The sequence below is a fragment of the Onychomys torridus genome, chromosome 21 (genome assembly GCF_903995425.1).
Source record: "Onychomys torridus chromosome 21, mOncTor1.1, whole genome shotgun sequence".
NCBI lineage: Eukaryota > Metazoa > Chordata > Mammalia > Rodentia > Cricetidae > Onychomys > Onychomys torridus.
In genome coordinates this window covers 16,783,192-16,800,440 of record NC_050463.1, presented here as the reverse complement: position 1 = coordinate 16,800,440, position 17,249 = coordinate 16,783,192, and the positions used below count along the sequence as shown (strand labels likewise).

Below are 17,249 nucleotides of genomic sequence, written 5' to 3'. Positions count from 1 at the left end.
GTATGTGTGTTCAAGTGCACAGGCATATGGGCGCACACACACCTGTGCAGGCCAGAAGTCAACCCCAGATGTTAATCTTTGGGAGCAGCACCTTGTTTTTTGAGACAGGGTCTCATTGGGATCCAGAGCTTGCCAATTCCTCTGAGGCTGGAGTCTCTGCCTCCCCAGTGCAGTGCCAGGGTACCAACCATACACCACACATGTGGGTGCTTAAGATCATGCCTGGGTCATCACACTTGCAGGGTACATTTTACCAACTCACCTGTCTTCCCAGCCCCAGTTCTCTGATTTTAATTTTCTTAATTCCCTTAGTTATTTTTTCAGATGAGAAATTGAAGGTTAGAACTTCACAGGTAAGAGGCAGCTGGCCTGAATCCAAAACTCAGTTCATCCTCAATCCTTGTACTTGGCTGCCTCTCCTGGGCATGCCATCTCCATTCTGGAGATCAGGCAGTGTGCAGATGTCCCTGGAGTGTTCAGAGGCTGAGAGCCTTGCCTAGGAGATGTGAGGGGAGTGTGCAGAGTGACAATTCAGGCTGTGTCCCTAATGTCCTGTACCCTCTCCCATCAAGAAAGGCAAGCAAACGGGACCATAGCGGTAATGTGAAGTAAGTATGAACGGCCAGCCATCAAGGAAGGGCCCCTGCCTTGCCTGCTTGATGGTCCAATTCTATCTTTGAAGGCCCTTTTCTCCATCCCTGATGACTCCCTTCCCAGCTGCCAGACAGCAAGATTCTTCTAGTCCAGAGGGCGGCTGTACCTGACAGCCAGTCACAGTCCAAAGGTCTTTGGTGTGTGTGTATGGGGGGGGGGGGGGGGGAGTGGAGGTGGGAACAGAACTTTTGTCAACAGGCAGAACGAAGTGTGTCCTTTTCAGAATGCCAGAGAGACTGCTTGACACTTGGACCTGGGACTGCTCTGATAATGTGATCTAACTAAAAAGGTCACCAGACTCAAGGGAAACGCCGTTGTCACCTGCCCTAGAGACACAGTCAGAATGTGGCCTGGAGAGCGGAGATTCAAAAGTGACTTCCTTCAGCCGGAAGGGGACAGAATCGGCTATTCCTGGTTTTTCATCCATTTTATTGTCAGATAGCCCGAGTTCATTATATAAATCTTTCAAAATAATCAGATATTACAAGAATAGTTTACAAGTCAGCTCTGATTGCACAAATACTTGACACAGGAAACCGTCTTACAAATACTTAAGTTTTCTTACAAGAATACTTTAATAAAGAAAATAAGTCTCTATACGTCTTAAAGCAAATCTGATTGAGTTTCTTTTTCCGATCCTGCCATCATTCTAGATGATTCTCTTTTATAGTGTGTCTATCACATCCCACAAAGCAAATTACATCATGTGGCTGCTTCCCTTTCAGCTACTACTAAGATTCACAATGCTAAAGGGCTTTAGGCTTCCTTTTCTGATCTTCCCTGAAAGGAAACAAATTCTCATATTCAGGCTCAAAGAGGTAATTTTTAAAACATTCCTTCAAAAACTTGGATGAGGTTAATCACCATTCTGAGTGACTGATCTTTTAGGGTCTCACTCAGGCTAGACCAGCTAATAGTTTAACCCTGCAGTGTCAAGCTAATAGTTCATACACCATGGAGGGAGCCTTAGAAGAAAGGATGAAATACAAGAATAAGAACGCTCAAACAGTGGATATGATTAGAGAACACTCTCAACTTCAAGGTCTCTTCCAGGCTGGCTGTGGCAGTAGTTGTATAAAATACTGAAGAACTGAAAAAGGCTAATTATTTAGGCCAGTGGTGTCTCATCTCCAAACTGCCAGTGGATACAGAATCTTAAGACTCTGCATCCAGCTGAACTCAATGGGTGACATTCTTTTTATGCTGTGGTTTTAATATACGCTAGCATATAGCCACTTGCCCAAAGCATGCTGTGCGCCAGGGGAACAGAATACTGATCACACTTGCCTGGAGACAGGACCCACTAGGGAAAACATGCAGCTTTCACGTTTTCCCTCCATTGTTACTGAGCAGTGTGTCTGTCCACTTGGCAGAGCAGTCTTTACTTTTCAGGTAGCATGAATTAACATCAAGAAATTAGAGTGGCGTCCGACAGTCAAATTCCTGAGGGCTTGGGAGTCACATCCAAACACCCTTCGGTTTTTCTCATCCAGCAGCAGCCCAAGCTGAAAAGCACTTGGGACCGAGGCCTGTCCCATTCTCTTCTCTCGGTATTCCTTCCGGCTTCCTCCCGCCCCAGTGTACCAAACTGCCACAAGATCTCACCCAAGTGTGGTAGCAGTAGATGGAAATGAGTTGTTTGCATCACCAGACACGTCCCATCACATTTTCAAGGGTCACATTGGGGTACAACTAGCGAGCCGAACGCATCTACTGCAGTGACTTTGCAAACTCAGCATAGTCGATGTAGCCATCATTGTTCTTGTCATCGTCTCTCAGGACGCCATCTATGATGTTCATCAGCTCATCTTCGCTCATGACTGGCACCTGCTCACTGCCCTCCTGCGAGAAAGTGAGTGAGATGGCGAGGTGCAGAATTACAGGGGTGCACTAGCAAATGCCTAAAAGATCCTGGGCGACGTATCTAGACGCTTCCCAGGTAATTAACATGTGGCCACTTCTAGGAGTCCAGACTCAGACCATACGTCAGACAGTGCCAATTTATAAAAATCCACGTGAGAAACTACATGCCAGTTACAAGAAAGATGGGACCAAAACAGGTCCTTGCTTTTTTGCTTAAAAAATTACTGTTTACTTTTTTAGTCATGAAAGTAATTTCTAGCCGCTGTAGAAAGCCCGGTCTGGATTACAAAGAATTGTCTGTCAGAACCCATGATCTATGTACCCGTCCAAAGAAAAGGCACACAGTGGCATGCTGGGCAGCTCAGGGTCAGGACACGAGGGAGAAAACGCCGCCAACCGTTAGAGAGCACGCTCTCTGAAGAGCAATCACCGTCCGCTCTGAAAGCTGGGGCAGGGAGGGCTGCGCCGGCTGCGAAGCCGCATTCTCACGCGGCCAGCTCTCCCTGGCCACATCTCCCACATCTGTCTTCCACATCTCTGGCTGCCACGACCTCATGTGCCGCCAGGACTGCTGGGCCCCAACCCCTCCCCAGGCACTAGTCCCCCTCACGCACCATCCCTACCACACAGGATCCTCCCCAAACAATGCTCCCTCCTGCCCAGAGCCAACCCCACACCGAGCTTGGGGTGGCCCTCCTCTTCCTCCTCTCTGGGAGAACCCCACACCGAGCTTGGGGTGGCCCTCCTCTCTGGGTAAACCCCACACCGAGCTTGGGGTGGCCCTCCTCTTCCTCCTCTCTGGGAGAACCCCACACCAAGTTTGGGGTGGCCCTCCTCTTCCTCCTCTCTGGGAGAACCCCACACCGAGCTTGGGGTGGCCCTCCTCTTCCTCCTCTCTGGGTAAACCCCACACCGAGCTTGGGGTGGCCCTCCTCTTCCTCCTCTCCACCCCCAGCCCCCTGAGCAGAGGGAAGACATCAAATCTGGAGGCACAAGATCTCGATCACAATCCCCTCAGCTGGAAGGAGTAGCAGGGTCTGCCCCTGCTCAGGGTGCCTATGGAGCCTGAGAGAGACATCACACAATCTGACACAACCCCAGCTACTTCCTAAGCTTCTGTCCCGGGACCCTGGAGTGACCATTCTTCAGATGAAATAGCCTCTTCCTGTGCTTGCCTTCTCAGGCTGGACCCTCCAGCTCGGCCTCTCCGGGGAGGTGGGGAGAGGCAGGAAGAAGCAGGGAAGCACAGCTTGGGGCGAGCACAGAGCCAGTCACCAAGCCTGGGCACCAGTCTCCCAGACACCCCACTGAACTCCCCGACCTACCTCCTTATGGACATGAGTGATGGCCGTGGAGAGTTCTAAGCCGTCAAGCAAATTATTGCCATCGTAATCGTGCATTTTGAAATAGTGGAGCTGCAGCTCTTGAGGGGACATCTCGTTCTCTGGTTTGTCGATGACACCTTCTAGATGTTCCATGATATGCCTGGAAGCCAACAATCAGAACATGCCAAAACCTGAAGAAGGCTGAGAAGGGAAACTGTGCCCAGTGCAGAAACAGACCACATTCAAGGACACAGCATACAGCCAGGGCCACCTGCTTCGGGGGACAGAGGTACCTTCTCTTTTCTGTCAGAATTTGCTTACAATGTTTTTGAGCCACCAATTCAAAAAGTGATTTTAAAAAAAGATTAGACTCAGGAGGCAGAGGCAGACAGATCTCTGAGAGTTAGAGGCCTGGTCTACACAGCAAGTTCTAGACCAGCCAAGGCTACATACTGAGACCCCATCTCAGAAAAAATGGGTAACAAAGTATGTGTGAAACTTACTGGCCAACAGAGATTTGGTGTTTGAATGTGTCACTAAAAAAATCTTGTCAGAATCAGGAAGCCATAATAGAGTCTGTGTTGGGTGGGGGAGGGGAAAAAGAGGAAGACTACATTCTGACAACTCACTGCATTTAGGCTTCAAGAGCCTCCACCTGTGAGATGATAGGAGTCCCAAGGGATAAACACCACCCTTGAAAAATGTCCAGGAGCCCTATGAATGGGCACGAAGGGCAAGAAGGTGGGGTGCCCTTTGGGCTGTAGCCGCAGGTGAGGGGGGGCCCAGCCCCAGCCCCAGCCCCAGTGGAATACATACTCTTGGTCGTGCACTGTGTTCTTGTCCAAACCCACGCTGCCATGCTGGCTGCCAGCCCCGTGCTCATGGGCCCTGGCACCTGGAGCACTACAGGCCCAGAGCAGGACACACAGGAAGGGAGCTCTGAGCAGCCGCAGGGATGTCATGGTGACCGGGACCTGGGAGGTGGGGAACAGAAGAAGATGAAGGCAGAGCCCCAGAGCCCAGGTGCCTTCCAAGAGGTCGTGACGGTAGGTATATACTCCTGGGAAACCTGCGAGGAGGAGGAGGAGGAGGAGGAGGAGGAGGAGGAGGAGGAGGAGGAGAAGGCGGCGGCGGGCTGCAGGCAAGAGCACTTCAAACTAGCTCTGGCTCAGCTGTGGGGCTGGAGCTCAGTGGCAGAGCCCTGCCCAGCATGCACCAGTTCTGGGTTCCACTCCCAGTACCACAGAAAAAGTCCAGCAGCTCTGCCACTGGCTCTCCTGCTTCCCTTCACTCACATGGACAGTAGAGGCCACAGTGTTTCCGGATGGAGCTTGAAAGGATCCAAAGACTAGTCCCACCTGTAAGCCAAGAGCCCACAGAGAGACGCTTCCTACTGGAGTACAACAAAGGCAGAATAAGGGCTTCTCGAAAAAGAAAAACCCTTCGGGAGTTTTGAAGCACTGTCCTTGGGTGAAGGAATACCAGAGAAGGCTGGCTGACACGGTGATACTTCAGCTAGGCCTGGACAGACAGACAGACAGTGGCAGGCAAGTGGGAAGAGCTGCAGGAAGGGAGTTCGGTCTCAGGGTAGGCCGCCAGAGCCGTGGCAGGTGGAAGGTGAACAGACGGCACACGCGGAGCCAAGAGGCTGACATTTCCTGAGAGCAAGGGGAACAGCTGACAGTTCTCGAGAGATGAGCTCACAGGCTGGCTTGGCTTCAGGCTGACTCAGCCGGGTTTGATGAACAGGGATGGAGTGGGGCAGGACTGGAAGACAGGACCATGGAAGCGGAAGGAAGCCATCAGGTTGGTCACAACAACCTCAAAGCAGTGATTTGGAAGAGGCCATCATCCCACCTCGTCCACTTGCCAGGGTCCTGTGAGGGGCTCATAACTGAACATGGTGAGGGCATTGGAAAGTAAAGTTATAGAGAGATTCAGATTACATCCGAACGACACTTGGAACTGAGCACAACAAGACAATTGAGCCACCTGGCAAGCTCCCTGAAGACCATCTTAGGTCATACTGTAGGTAGGCCTTCCTTAACTAGCGGGCAGCTTGATGCAAAGTCCTGTCCTTTCTGGTTTAGACTGGAGACTCACCTCAAAACGGAAGGGAAAGACAGCTCAGGACCTCAAATACCCCAAAAGGCAGAGCCAATTCCACCATGACTAACAGTAGCAGGACCCCAAACCTTCAGCAGTAAAGACAAAGTATGATGTTCAGGTCCCCCTCAACATTCTGTGAGCTCAGAGCACAGCTCTCAAGCCATGCTGTCTCCTCCTTGTACCAGGGGCTGGGAAGCAGTGGCCCTGTGGTCCTTCACCCATCCTGAATGCTCTCTGGGAGGACCTGAGAGTGTGCCACCCTATGACAGTCTCAAAGATTTTTCCCAACCTAATCTGCCCATCTCCTGTCCCTGTGAAGGGAGCAGCAACCACCAGGAGGGATAATTTTCAGGGTGCAAAAAAGCAGTATCCAGCCTGGCCACTGTACAATGACATCTGTCATTCTGCCTAAGATTTCTCATATAGATTAAATACAAAGCCAAGTGCCAAAAGTCTACCCATAATTCATTGTTGTGAAGCATTTATGCACGCACAGTACACTGTTTTAACAAAGACTGTTAAATTGTGATTCTTTTTACTTTTCTACTATTTCAAAATGTCTACTATAACTGGGCATGGTGGTACACCCCTTCAGCCCCAGCACTTGGAAAGCAGTGGCAGATGAATCTCTGTGAATTGGAGGCCAGCCTGGACCGCACAGCCAGTGTGTGTGGAGGCCAGGTTGAGTTCAGCTGCCTTTCATAATCGTTCTCTACTTCATATACTCAGGCAGGGTCTCTCACTGAAGCCCAGGCTTGCTGACTCAGCCAGTTTACCTAGCAAGCTTCCTATCCCCTAGCTCTGCCTCCCAAGCACTGAGATTATAGGCAGCTGCCACACACACAGTTGGGATGTGCCTCTATGGGGATGTTTTCCACTCATGTAATACCAAAGAGTAACCATGTGATTAATAAACACAGGAACTGGGAGCCCAAGTTATCCTTTCTTCAAGGGACACAGCATAAAAGCCAAGAACCACTGAGCACACTGCCGCAGGTTCCCAACCCAAAGGAAGAGCCCACAAGCACTGTGACAAGAGGTAAGGACTTGTCAAATTAAACTGCTCCTGGTCAAAAGAAAACGGAATGTTCCATTCTGCCCAAAGAACAAGTTGTATCATCCACACTCCCATTACTTAGTTCAAGGCCATGGATGGACACACAGCTTGGAAGAGAAGCCCCAAGAGTTAGTTCCCAAACTCACTGGCCTTCAGGAAATTGCACTGGCCAAGCTAAAGAAAAATCCAGGTGAGAGATGGACTAACTGATTCTCCTTTCCAAAAAAACAGGCAGATACCCATGTGTAGTGTTGTGGAATATTAGTTTAAGATGTATTACATTCCTTTATGCTGTAGAACATTTGTTTAATGATGCAAAGATGCGTTGCATTCTTTTATGTTGCATTTGTTGAACTCTGTGAAGCTGTGTTACTGTGCCTGTCTAAAACACCTGGTGGTCTAATAAGGAGCTCAATGGCCAATAGCGAGGCAGGAGAGAGGGATGGGTGGGGCTGGAGGGCAGAGAATAAATAAGAGAAGTCTGGGGTAAAGGGCGAGGAGTGAGAAAAAGAGAAGAGGACCTCAGAGACCAGGCACCCAGCCAGCCACGGAGTAAGGAGGAAAGAAAGATATACAGAATAAAGAAAGGTAAACTTCATAACAGATACTTTCAATTGTATTTGCGGCTACCCGTGTCTCCCTTAAGATCTGTCTTCCTATGGCTTGAAGATCTATAGTTAGACATAACATTTACATTTACAGACAGTTTCCTTGGAAAACTTTTTTTTATCATATGTAATGTCCCCTTTTATCTGTTACTGATAATACTACAACCAATTTTTTATTGAAAAAAATTTAAGTATTTTATTAAAAAAAAAAAAGGAAAAATCACAGAGGTAAAATGTAGTTAAAGAGAAACAAGATAATTTAAGTTAGAAAAGCTGGCTAGAAACAAGCCAAGCTAAGGCCAGGCATTCATAAGTAAGAATAAGTTCACATATTTATTTGGGAGCTGGGTGGAAGGCCCTCAAAGAGTTAAATAAACAACAACAACAACAAACCCTACAGTACAGAGCCTTATTTTGCTGTATCTGCAGCCTTGGAAAGTTGACTATCCTATGTTCTCCTATAAATGGATCATTTATAGGTTAGCACAACTACTTATATACTCTTGACCGAAGACTGTTCCTCATCTTTTGGGGAAGATTGTCTTCAACGGAATGTGCAGCTTTGGGAAAGACACACATATAGCATTGAAGGAGGAAAAGGATATTGCAAGCCCCATTAACCCAGGCAATCAGTGGGGTGACACTACTACTAGATCACCCTCCTATCCAGAGGGGGCTTTGGAAAATGCCCCAGCACTGCCTCAGCATTCGTCACAAGGAGCAGCTTGAGTCTGGAGGGGCAATGCTGACCTCCCTCAGAACCTTGACTTCCCCTCACTGCTCCTGCGGCCTCTGTTCCCACCAACTGCATCTGGTCATTCCTTCCAGGCCTGGTTCAAACGTGACCCAAAGACTCTTGCAGCTAACACCGCCTACTTCCTTATCTATTTCCTCCTTCCTGCTTCCCTTTTTTCCCTTTCCACAGACCAAGACCTTGCCTTCTCTCATCTGCGTACTGAACAATGCTGAGCTGGCCTGGGGAGAGCATGGTCAGAATCAGATGTGGCACAACAATCTGACAGTCTTTATCTCAGAGGCTCCGGCCTAAGCTTGAACTTTCCTTTGGAGCATTGCCACCCCTGGGAAGGGCCTGGCCTACCCTTCTCCTGGAAGTGTGTCTTTATTCCTATCAGTGAGTGAGCTTTCCTCCTAGCAGCTGTTGGCAGCTTTTTTTCCTAAGCTCTGGGGCCCTTCCGTTTAGAATTTACATTCAGCTGGGTATGGTGGCCCACACCTTTAATCCCAGCACTCGGGAGGCAGAGGCAGGCGGATCTCTGTGAGTTCGAGGCCAGCTTGGTCTACAGAGTGAGTTAAAGGACAGCCAAAGACACAGAGAAACCCTGTCTCTAAAAACCAAAAAAGAAAAACAGAAAGAAAGAAAGAAAATATACGTAAAGCAGCCACATTTGACAACATCCAGATATCCCGTACCCAGAGTCAATGCCAGAGAAAACTGGTCAGTGCTTCCTTAGTTTGCCATGTCCATGGTCTCGAAGTAAAAGTAACCAGTAAGGTTCCAGGTTAAAGACACCTCTCCATGGGCTGAGGTTGAAAACTTCTCTGGACCAGGCTGGCGTTTAATAGTCTGATCTGTTTATCGGGGGAAGCCACAGAAAAGCTCTTACACATTTAACAAACAGAGTAGTAACAGAGCAGAACTGTGAAGGGCAGGCTGTGAGAAGAGGGTTGTTGACACAGGCTGACTCCTCTATCACGGATCACACACAGCCTTATGCAAAACAGGGGTCACTACAAGAGGCACCCAAGGGGTGTCACATAACCCCCCCACGCACACTTGCAATACCGAAAAGAAACATTTCAACCAAAACACTGTGCCCCTCCTATAAGTGAACACCTAAACTCAGAAAAGACTTGGGTCCAATGTAGGAGCAGAATAATCAATTGTGGAGGGACGGGTCTTGAGCAAAGTACAAAGACAGCGAGTCACAGCAGCCTTTACAGGACCTGTACAAGAGCTTGAAAGGGTGGTGAGAATCCGCAGAAGCGGAGGGGATGGGCAGGGGTGGCGGAGCACTGACCACGACTCTAGTTCCCCTGTACTGGATGAACTGAAGAGGCTCAGAAATAACCAAAGGAGCAGAGAGGAGGGGATCGATCAATCACCTAGGGCAGAAAGGTGTCCGGAAAAATGAGAGTTCTGAATGGGTTCCATGTATCTGAGGCGTGCAGGTGTGAATCACGCCCAGGCCGCTGGTGTGGGCATCTGTGTGGACGGAGGTGCCCCGCTCCGGAGAGGGAAAACAAGAAAAACGAGCACCCCTTGTCTTTCCAACCGCCCAGGTTCAGGCTGGCCAACCCCGCCGGAACAGCAGGACCTGCGGGTCTGCCCCAGGACGATGGGGGAGCCAGGGGCAGCTGGAGTAACGCCCGCCGGCCGGGTGCTTCCAGGCCAGCCGGGGGCAAAGTCTAGCGCACACAGCTGGCCCCACAGCCTGCAGCCGAGACACCCGCCCCGCTCCCCGGCCCCGAACCCCCTCCGAAGACAGCCTGCCGCCGTGGGCCACAGGTCCCGCTGCACCCGGGTGGTCGCGCCCTCCTCCCCGCCACTCCGGCCTTTCCATCCCGAGCCCCAGGCCCCGGCATCGCCCGCCGACCTCTGCCCGGCGGGTCAGGCTTCCCGCCCGCGGCTTCGCTCACCCTGACAAGCCCCGACGCGGTCGCGAAGCACTCCGGTATGAGCCTTGCCAGCTTCCGTCCCCGTCGAGCGCTTACTCTCGGCCCGCCGCCGGACCCGCACGCCCGCGCCGCCGCGCACGCGCACCGCCTCCCGCCCGCCCACCGGGGACCGTCGGCCACGCCCCCTGCGCGGCCCGCTCCGGCGAGTCCACGTGTCTTCGGCGGCCGGGCCGGGCCGGACCCGCCTCCCCAGGGCGACACCCTGCTGCTCCGGCCCCCAGGAGCCCCAGCGGCGCGCTAGTTGCTAGGCAACCCCGGAAGCCCCGGGACGTGGCTCGACGTAGGCTGTGGGTTGCAGGATCCGGATGGGGCGGAGTCCAAAGCTGGCCAGCCACGCCTTCTCTATCCTTTGGAGGATCTCTTGGTTCCTCCCACTACAAACTGGGTGTCTAGAGAGTAAAACCCCAAACTCCTGCCCTAATGAAACAGCTGGAAAGATGCCGGTGCTCGCCCGGGGCCCTTCGTTTCTCAGATCAGCCTACTTCCATTTTCTCTTTGCCCTATTCTTCAGCGTCAATAACTTGCTCCTCCAAGACTTTATGGACGACCCAGCTTATGAAGCTCCTGAAATCGTCTCTTTTTATTACTTGAGAGAAGACTATGTTTTCAAAAACGATCCTGCCCTTTTCTCTTACACGAAATTGTCGTTCGATGAATGTGTAAAGACCAGATGGATGTAGGAGCTTAGAACTGTACATTTTAAAATTCTTCTCCCGTTTGTATCCATACAGAAACATAATCGTTCCCCCACCCCAGAGGCGCCTACATCAAAAAGGGGAGAGAGTAACTGTGTAAAGAGATTATATAAGAGGTACCCCGCCCCCGCTTCCTTAAGGCCTTGAAAATGGGCCAACAGTATTGTCTTTGCCTCGCCCTCCCTCTTTCATCCAAGATTAAAATGTCAACATTATCCCATAGGGAGAAAAAAAAAAAAAAGCCCCAGAGTCCCTAAAGAGATTATTAGCACAACATTCCATCTCACTTTGAAGTTTCAATTAATTTGATCCAGTTCATTCCGGGTACCATGCACCTGCCGAGTATCCATCCATTAGTATGATAGATCCACCAGAGCTGGGAATCTACCTCTGCGGGTCTGTCCTGGAAGCTACAAATACAGGTAGCTTGTAGTCCTTTTAAGAAGCTCAGTGACCAGTAACTGGACTGTGTCTTCAGTCTATCTAGCCAATTCTTCCTTTTTTTTTTTTTTTCTTTTCCTTTTTTTATAAGGCAGGACTTCATATAGCTCAGGCTGACCTCTGTCTTACTATGTAGGTGAGGGTGGCCTGGAACTCTTAATCCTACTCTCTCCACTCCCAGAGTTGTTGTTGTTGTTTTTGTTTTTTTTATAGGCATTTGCCACCAAGCCAGGCACTTCACTTTTTCTACGGATGCTCTCTTTTGTCATCTCTTTCTACCTGATCATTCTTATCAGCATGAAAGCTTGTCTTTTGGTCTTTTCCCTCAGTGCTATTGAAATGGCAATCCCCATGCAAAGCCAGTGGTCTCTTCCGGCTTGCTTACTTTCTCAACACTGTTTATCTCACACACACACACACACACACACACACACACACACACACCCCACCACCACCACCACCACCACCAACAACAACAACAACAACAACAGCAACAACCACCACTAACCAAAAACAACCAACCACCACCACCTGAAGCATTTCCCTTTGTTTTCTGATCCTGCACTTTGTTCTCCTGTCTAGCTGATTGCTCTTTCTTGGATGTTCTGGCTTCATGTCCTCAACGTTCAAATAAAAATATGCCAAGGTCCTGAGTGCCCTTCTTTATCGACACAATGTGATTTCATCTAGTCTTGTGCTTGAAAACCTAGTTGCATGCAAATGAACTCCCCAAAAAGGGTTTTGTATGTGTGTATGTGATGTATTTTTATGTGTGTGTGTTTATGTATGGATGCCATAAATTTATATTGAATACCTTCCTCTGTCCCTCTTCTCATAGTTTGAGACAGGGTCTCTCGATGAACCTGGAGTTCATCAGTTTGGCATGGCTGGATGAGCAGCTGGTGAACTCCAGGAATCCTGTTGTCTCTGCACCTCCCTTCTCCAGCACCGAGACAACAGACATTTTGACCATGCCAGGCTGTCTCATGGGTGCTGGTGGTCCAAGCTCAGGTCTGCTGGCTCCTTATCCTTTTTAGTTCTTGTAAGTAATTGCTTCCTTTTCATTTCCATATGAACGTGTGATCCTTCCAAAATCTCGACCCCCCCCACACACACACACACCTGTGTGTTCCTCGGTCTTGCCTATTGTAGCTACATCACTGATACTCGTTCGGCTAATGGAGTTAAAATTCTTGGAGGTCTTCATGACTCTGTCACTGTTATCTACACTCTTCCAGCAAGGCTCTTTGTGCTATCAAAACAGAAGACTTTAAAACACATCTACACCTCTTCCTCCCTCCTGCGATTCTATTCCAGGGACCCATCCTCCACTATGGGAGCCCCTGAGATGGCTTCCCAGCTGAGGTGTCTGTCTCCATCCTTTCTTACCCAAGCGTGGGCCATGGGTGAGAAGCCACCCCTGTGATTTTGAGGTGGCTGTTGTGTAACTTGTGACCAACTAGACTAGATGAAAGGAGCTGGTGGCGAAAGGGTCTCCGTTCCAAACTGGAAAGTTGTTCAATAGTGAAACTGCCAAGTGGCTGTCGATTACTGGACCTTGAGCAAAGTCCACATGCCGAACATAGTTGTATTCTAAGAACTATCTAGAATATCTGTGAACGTTGACCTTTGTTAGTAGCTTTCTACAAAGTCCTTCAACAGAATGGCAAATCCAGGTTAGAAACAGTTGGATTGGAAAGTGCAGATTAAAGAGGATCTTGGTCTGCAGCCTGTTAACTGAACTGGCCAAGAGCCCCACGGCTGGAGCCCTGCTGTGGGATTTAAATGACCCACTTCCTTTGTGTGCTTAAGTCCAAACCAGCACTAGTGGGGAAAGAAAAGAGCAAAACAAAAACTTGATGAGGAGACAAGACTAAGGCCCCAAGAGGCCAGCAAGTAGGTGACATCTCCTTACTCAAGTGAGATTTGGAATTGCCTGAAAATGATGTTTTGTCTGTGGAGAGGATGCCAGGGTGGGTGAGAATGGGATGGAAATAATACTTCAATTTATAACTCTTAGTGTTTAAAACTGTATAAATGTATGATTGGTGGACATGGGGGAAAGTCCAGTCTGAGGCAATTACAGACAGTGCTGCTTTAAACATGTATCTTCTCACATTTGGAAAAAAATAAATTGAAATATTTAATACAAAGCAACTTAAGGACTCCCTAGGTGAGCTATTTCACATTGACTAGAATCTAATGAATTACTGAATCATGTGGCCTTCAAATATCAAGGCTGGTCAACAACATGCTGATGCGGATGCTCAACCCTATGGCAATCCCCAGACCCCAGAATTCTCTCCAGCAGGGAGTGGGATTCAACCAAAGTGCGTTCTATAGAATTAGAAGACAGATTAAGGGTAGGGCTTCTGCATTTTTCCACTAAGAACCTACTACATTGCCACAGAAGAAACCCTGCTGTTTCTATTCGGCAGCAGTAGATGGGAATTGATGACTGACTATGCCGTGTTTTCTAGTCTCTGTTTTTCTTGAATGGAAGCTCTTGCCATCTGTTCACACTGCAGATTGAATGTGTTTCCCTGCAGGCTTATTTACATTGTGTGTATATACAGCTGAAGAAAAGCACGTGCTAAAAAAAAAAAAAAGAAGAAGAAGAAGAAAGAAAAAAAGAAAATGTACTAATGGGCTAAAGAGGTGGCTCAGTGGTTAAGAGCATGTGTTCTTGCAGTGGTTAAGAGCATGTGTTCTTGCAGAAGAACCATGTTCAGTTTCCAGCACCCACATAGGGGCTCACAACCATCTGTAACTGCAGTTCCAGGGAGATCTGATGCTGTCCTCCAGTCTCTACTGGCACACACGTGATGTACAAACATACATGCATTCAAAACACCCATACACATTAAAAAAATTATAGAGAAATGTTCAACTCAGTGAGCTTTCAGAGACTACATCCACATAACTAGCACCCAGAACAAGAATTAGAACATTACCAACATGCCAAGTATGGTGGCACATGCCTTTAGCCCAGAACCTAGAAGGCAGAGAGATAGGCAGATCTCTGTGAGTTCGAGGTCAGCCTAGTCTACAGAGCAGGTTCCAGGACAGCCAGGGCTACACAGAGAAACCCTGTCTCAGAAAAAAACAAAACCAAATACCAACCTTTCCAAAGGTACACGCTATCCTGACTCCAACAATACAGGATGCTTTTCACTAGTTTTGGTCTCTTACATAAATAGAAACACACACTACATACTCTTTTGTCTGTGGCTCCTTTGCTCAGCATAATTGTTTTTTAAAATACAGTCTTGCTATATAGCCCTGACTGGCCTGGAACTCACCATGTCGGCCAAGTGGCCTCTAACAGAGACCCACCAGCCTCTGCCTCCCAAGTGCTGGGATTAAAGGGATACGCTATATATTCAGATACTCAGCACAATTTTGAGATCCACCCTTGTTGGTGTAGTGTAGAATCATACAGCCTCATTTCTGAATTCTATTCCATGGGGTCTGCAAATCTTATACACTGTTGTACTACTGATGGACACCCAGGGAAGTTCCCAGTTTTATGCTGTTACAACTTCTACTCTGACCGTTGTAGAGCATGTTTGTCTTTTGTTGCATGTGTGCTCACATTTCTCTTAGATTTTTGCCTAAGAGGAGAACTGCTGACGTGTAGGGAATACAGATGTTCCTCTTTGTTCAACCAAAGTGTTCCCAGGTGGTTATGTCAGCACATGTGAGTTCTGTTACTCCACATTTTCCACACCCCTTGGTACTTCCTGTCTTTTTTATGTTAGCTAGGTATTTGCTCTCTAGCTTAAATTACAGGAAGCCATAGCTAGACCTGAAGTAGGAGTCCTGTGGTCTGAATATGTTTTATCCCTATAGAGCTCATGCTGAAATTTAATTACCACTATGGCGATGTTAGGAGGAAGGGCCTTTAAAAAGTGTTACATCATTAAGAAAGGTGAATGTCTTTGGAGGGTGGGTTGATTTTAATAGGACTGGATTAATTAACTCGAGAGAGCTGGTGGTTATAAAAAAGAAAAAAACTTGCACCCAGGTTTTGTTTCCTTTGCATGAGCCAACTCATCACTGGCCTTCTACTTCTGTCTCACAGTAAAGCAGCAGAAGGCCACCAGTGGTGTCATACTCTTGAACTTCGCAACATCTGGAGCCACGAGCCAGGATATGCCTTTATAAAATACCTAGATTGAGAATTCTATTCTGGCAACATAAGATGGACTAAAACAAGGGGCCTGTGTTTAATATGGAGGGCACTGGACTCCCGATGTATGGAGGGGCTGGCGAGATGTTAGGGTTAACTCCTTTGAGGATGCATGCATCCAAAACGGATGTACATGAATTTTAGAGAAGCAAAAAGCAGCAGCAGGTGCGTGCCAGTACTTTACTAGGCATAGTTTGCATTTTCAAACCCCTTTCTCTCCTAACCACCTCGACAAGAGAAGCTAAACATATTAAATATTTATGTTTAAATTGCATTTTCAAACCCCTTTCTCTCCAGCTAAAGAACCATGGGATGCAGTCCTAGGTATGACACATGGAACTTGAGAAATCTGCTTTTCTGATAAGTAAACAATGGCTGCTACAGCCCTTTCTCTTCACAGACAGGGACGGAATAGGAATCACCTTCCACCCATGAAGAGGAGTTGTGGGGAACCTCAGAAGGACTGCCCCGCCCAGTTCTGCAATACGAAGGCTATGCACGATGCATATAAAGAGTGAACTGAATTTATCAATCTCAGCCATTGGAGGCTCAGAGCACAATTTATATAAAGAGCATACAATAATAACTTTATAACCAGCAAAATAGTATTTATAAAAATTCACACATGTATGGACTCCTAAGCTTGAAGGTGTGATGGGACAGGAAGGTCAAGAGGGGATAGCTAGAAGCATGCTTTTGACGAAGCAGATGTCAAAGATGTAGATTTTCAGTTTCCGAGTCTGGTCGTCTCTCTCCTGGTCCTCAGGGGATCTCTCTTCTGAGAGAGGAAATGAAGAGTCCAATAGGAGAAGGTCATGGGGCATGTTCCTGGGGAAGACTTCTTCGGAAAAGTCTTTAAAGCTAGCTGGTTCTGACCTCTGTATTTTAGGGAGAGGGGCTTCAAGAATTTTGTAGCGTCCTCCTGCGACAGGAAACGTATGCCAGTCTGGTCCTGAGAAAAGAGAGAGGGCATGAAGGAGAGAGGCGAGAGGAGGGCCTGGGCATGAGCTGTGCCCTCGGAGGGCAGCTCCAGTGAGAGAGAGGAGGGCCTGGGCATGAGCTGTGCCCTCGGAGGGCAGCTCTAGTGAGAGAGAGGAGGGCCTGGGCATGAGCTGTGCCCTCGGAGGGCAGCTCCAGTGAGAGAGAGGAGGGCCTGGGCATGAGCTGTGCCCTCGGAGGGCAGCTCCAGTGAGAGAGAGGAGGGCCTGGGCATGAGCTGTGCCCTCGGAGGGCAGCTCCAGTGAGAGAGAGGAGGGCCTGGGCATGAGCTGTGCCCTCGGAGGGCAGCTCAAGTGAGACAAGAATCTTGAGGACCAAGCAGTTCATGCAGAGGTTTATAACTGGTCAACATAACGAGAATTGGTGACTATAGAGTGTTTAGTCCTAAACAGGATATCCCCTCAGAGACAACTGCTCAGAGACATCTGTGTGGTGGCCCACAGAGGCTATCTAGTGAGACCTGACTCAGGGTCAGAGAAGCTGAGCTTGCTTTACCCAGTAGGACCTCATAATGAGATGATTTGGTCAGGGGCGTGCTTACCAGGTGTTTGGAAGGGCCTATTTACACTTGACTGTATGGTGTACTTTGATCTTGCAAGGGGGGAGGTC

The 17,249-nt window shown here is 48.6% G+C and overlaps 1 protein-coding gene across 2 annotated transcripts; it reads right to left on the bottom strand.

Moving 5' to 3' along the window:
* Positions 1 to 1,062: 1,062 nt before the first annotated feature.
* On the bottom strand, positions 1,063 to 10,535 carry Mcfd2 (multiple coagulation factor deficiency 2, ER cargo receptor complex subunit). Of its 2 annotated transcripts, none has more exons than XM_036170430.1 (4): positions 10,275 to 10,535; positions 4,659 to 4,816; positions 3,843 to 4,002; positions 1,063 to 2,496 (listed from the first exon to the last, which is right to left on the bottom strand). In XM_036170430.1, exons 2-4 carry the CDS (start codon positions 4,802 to 4,804, stop codon positions 2,365 to 2,367), a joined length of 438 nt encoding a protein of 145 aa, XP_036026323.1. In that variant the 5' UTR covers positions 4,805 to 4,816; positions 10,275 to 10,535; the 3' UTR covers positions 1,063 to 2,364. The 2 variants fall into 2 exon arrangements, with proteins under 2 accessions (XP_036026323.1, XP_036026322.1); XM_036170429.1 differs by having other exon boundaries at positions 10,232 to 10,290.
* Between the last annotated feature and the right edge of the window lie 6,714 nt (positions 10,536 to 17,249).

Bases quoted from the DNA above. Each gene is read 5' to 3' on its own strand.
- Mcfd2 (XM_036170430.1), bottom strand. From the start codon at position 4,804: ATGACATCCCTGCGGCTGCTCAGAGCTCCCTTCCTGTGTGTCCTGCTC. The intron at 4,003-4,658 runs GTATGTATTCCA...GTTGGCTTCCAG, and splicing joins AACACAGTGCACGACCAAGA to GCATATCATGGAACATCTAG. The intron at 2,497-3,842 runs GTAGGTCGGGGA...ACTTTCTCGCAG, and splicing joins TCACTCATGTCCATAAGGAG to GAGGGCAGTGAGCAGGTGCC.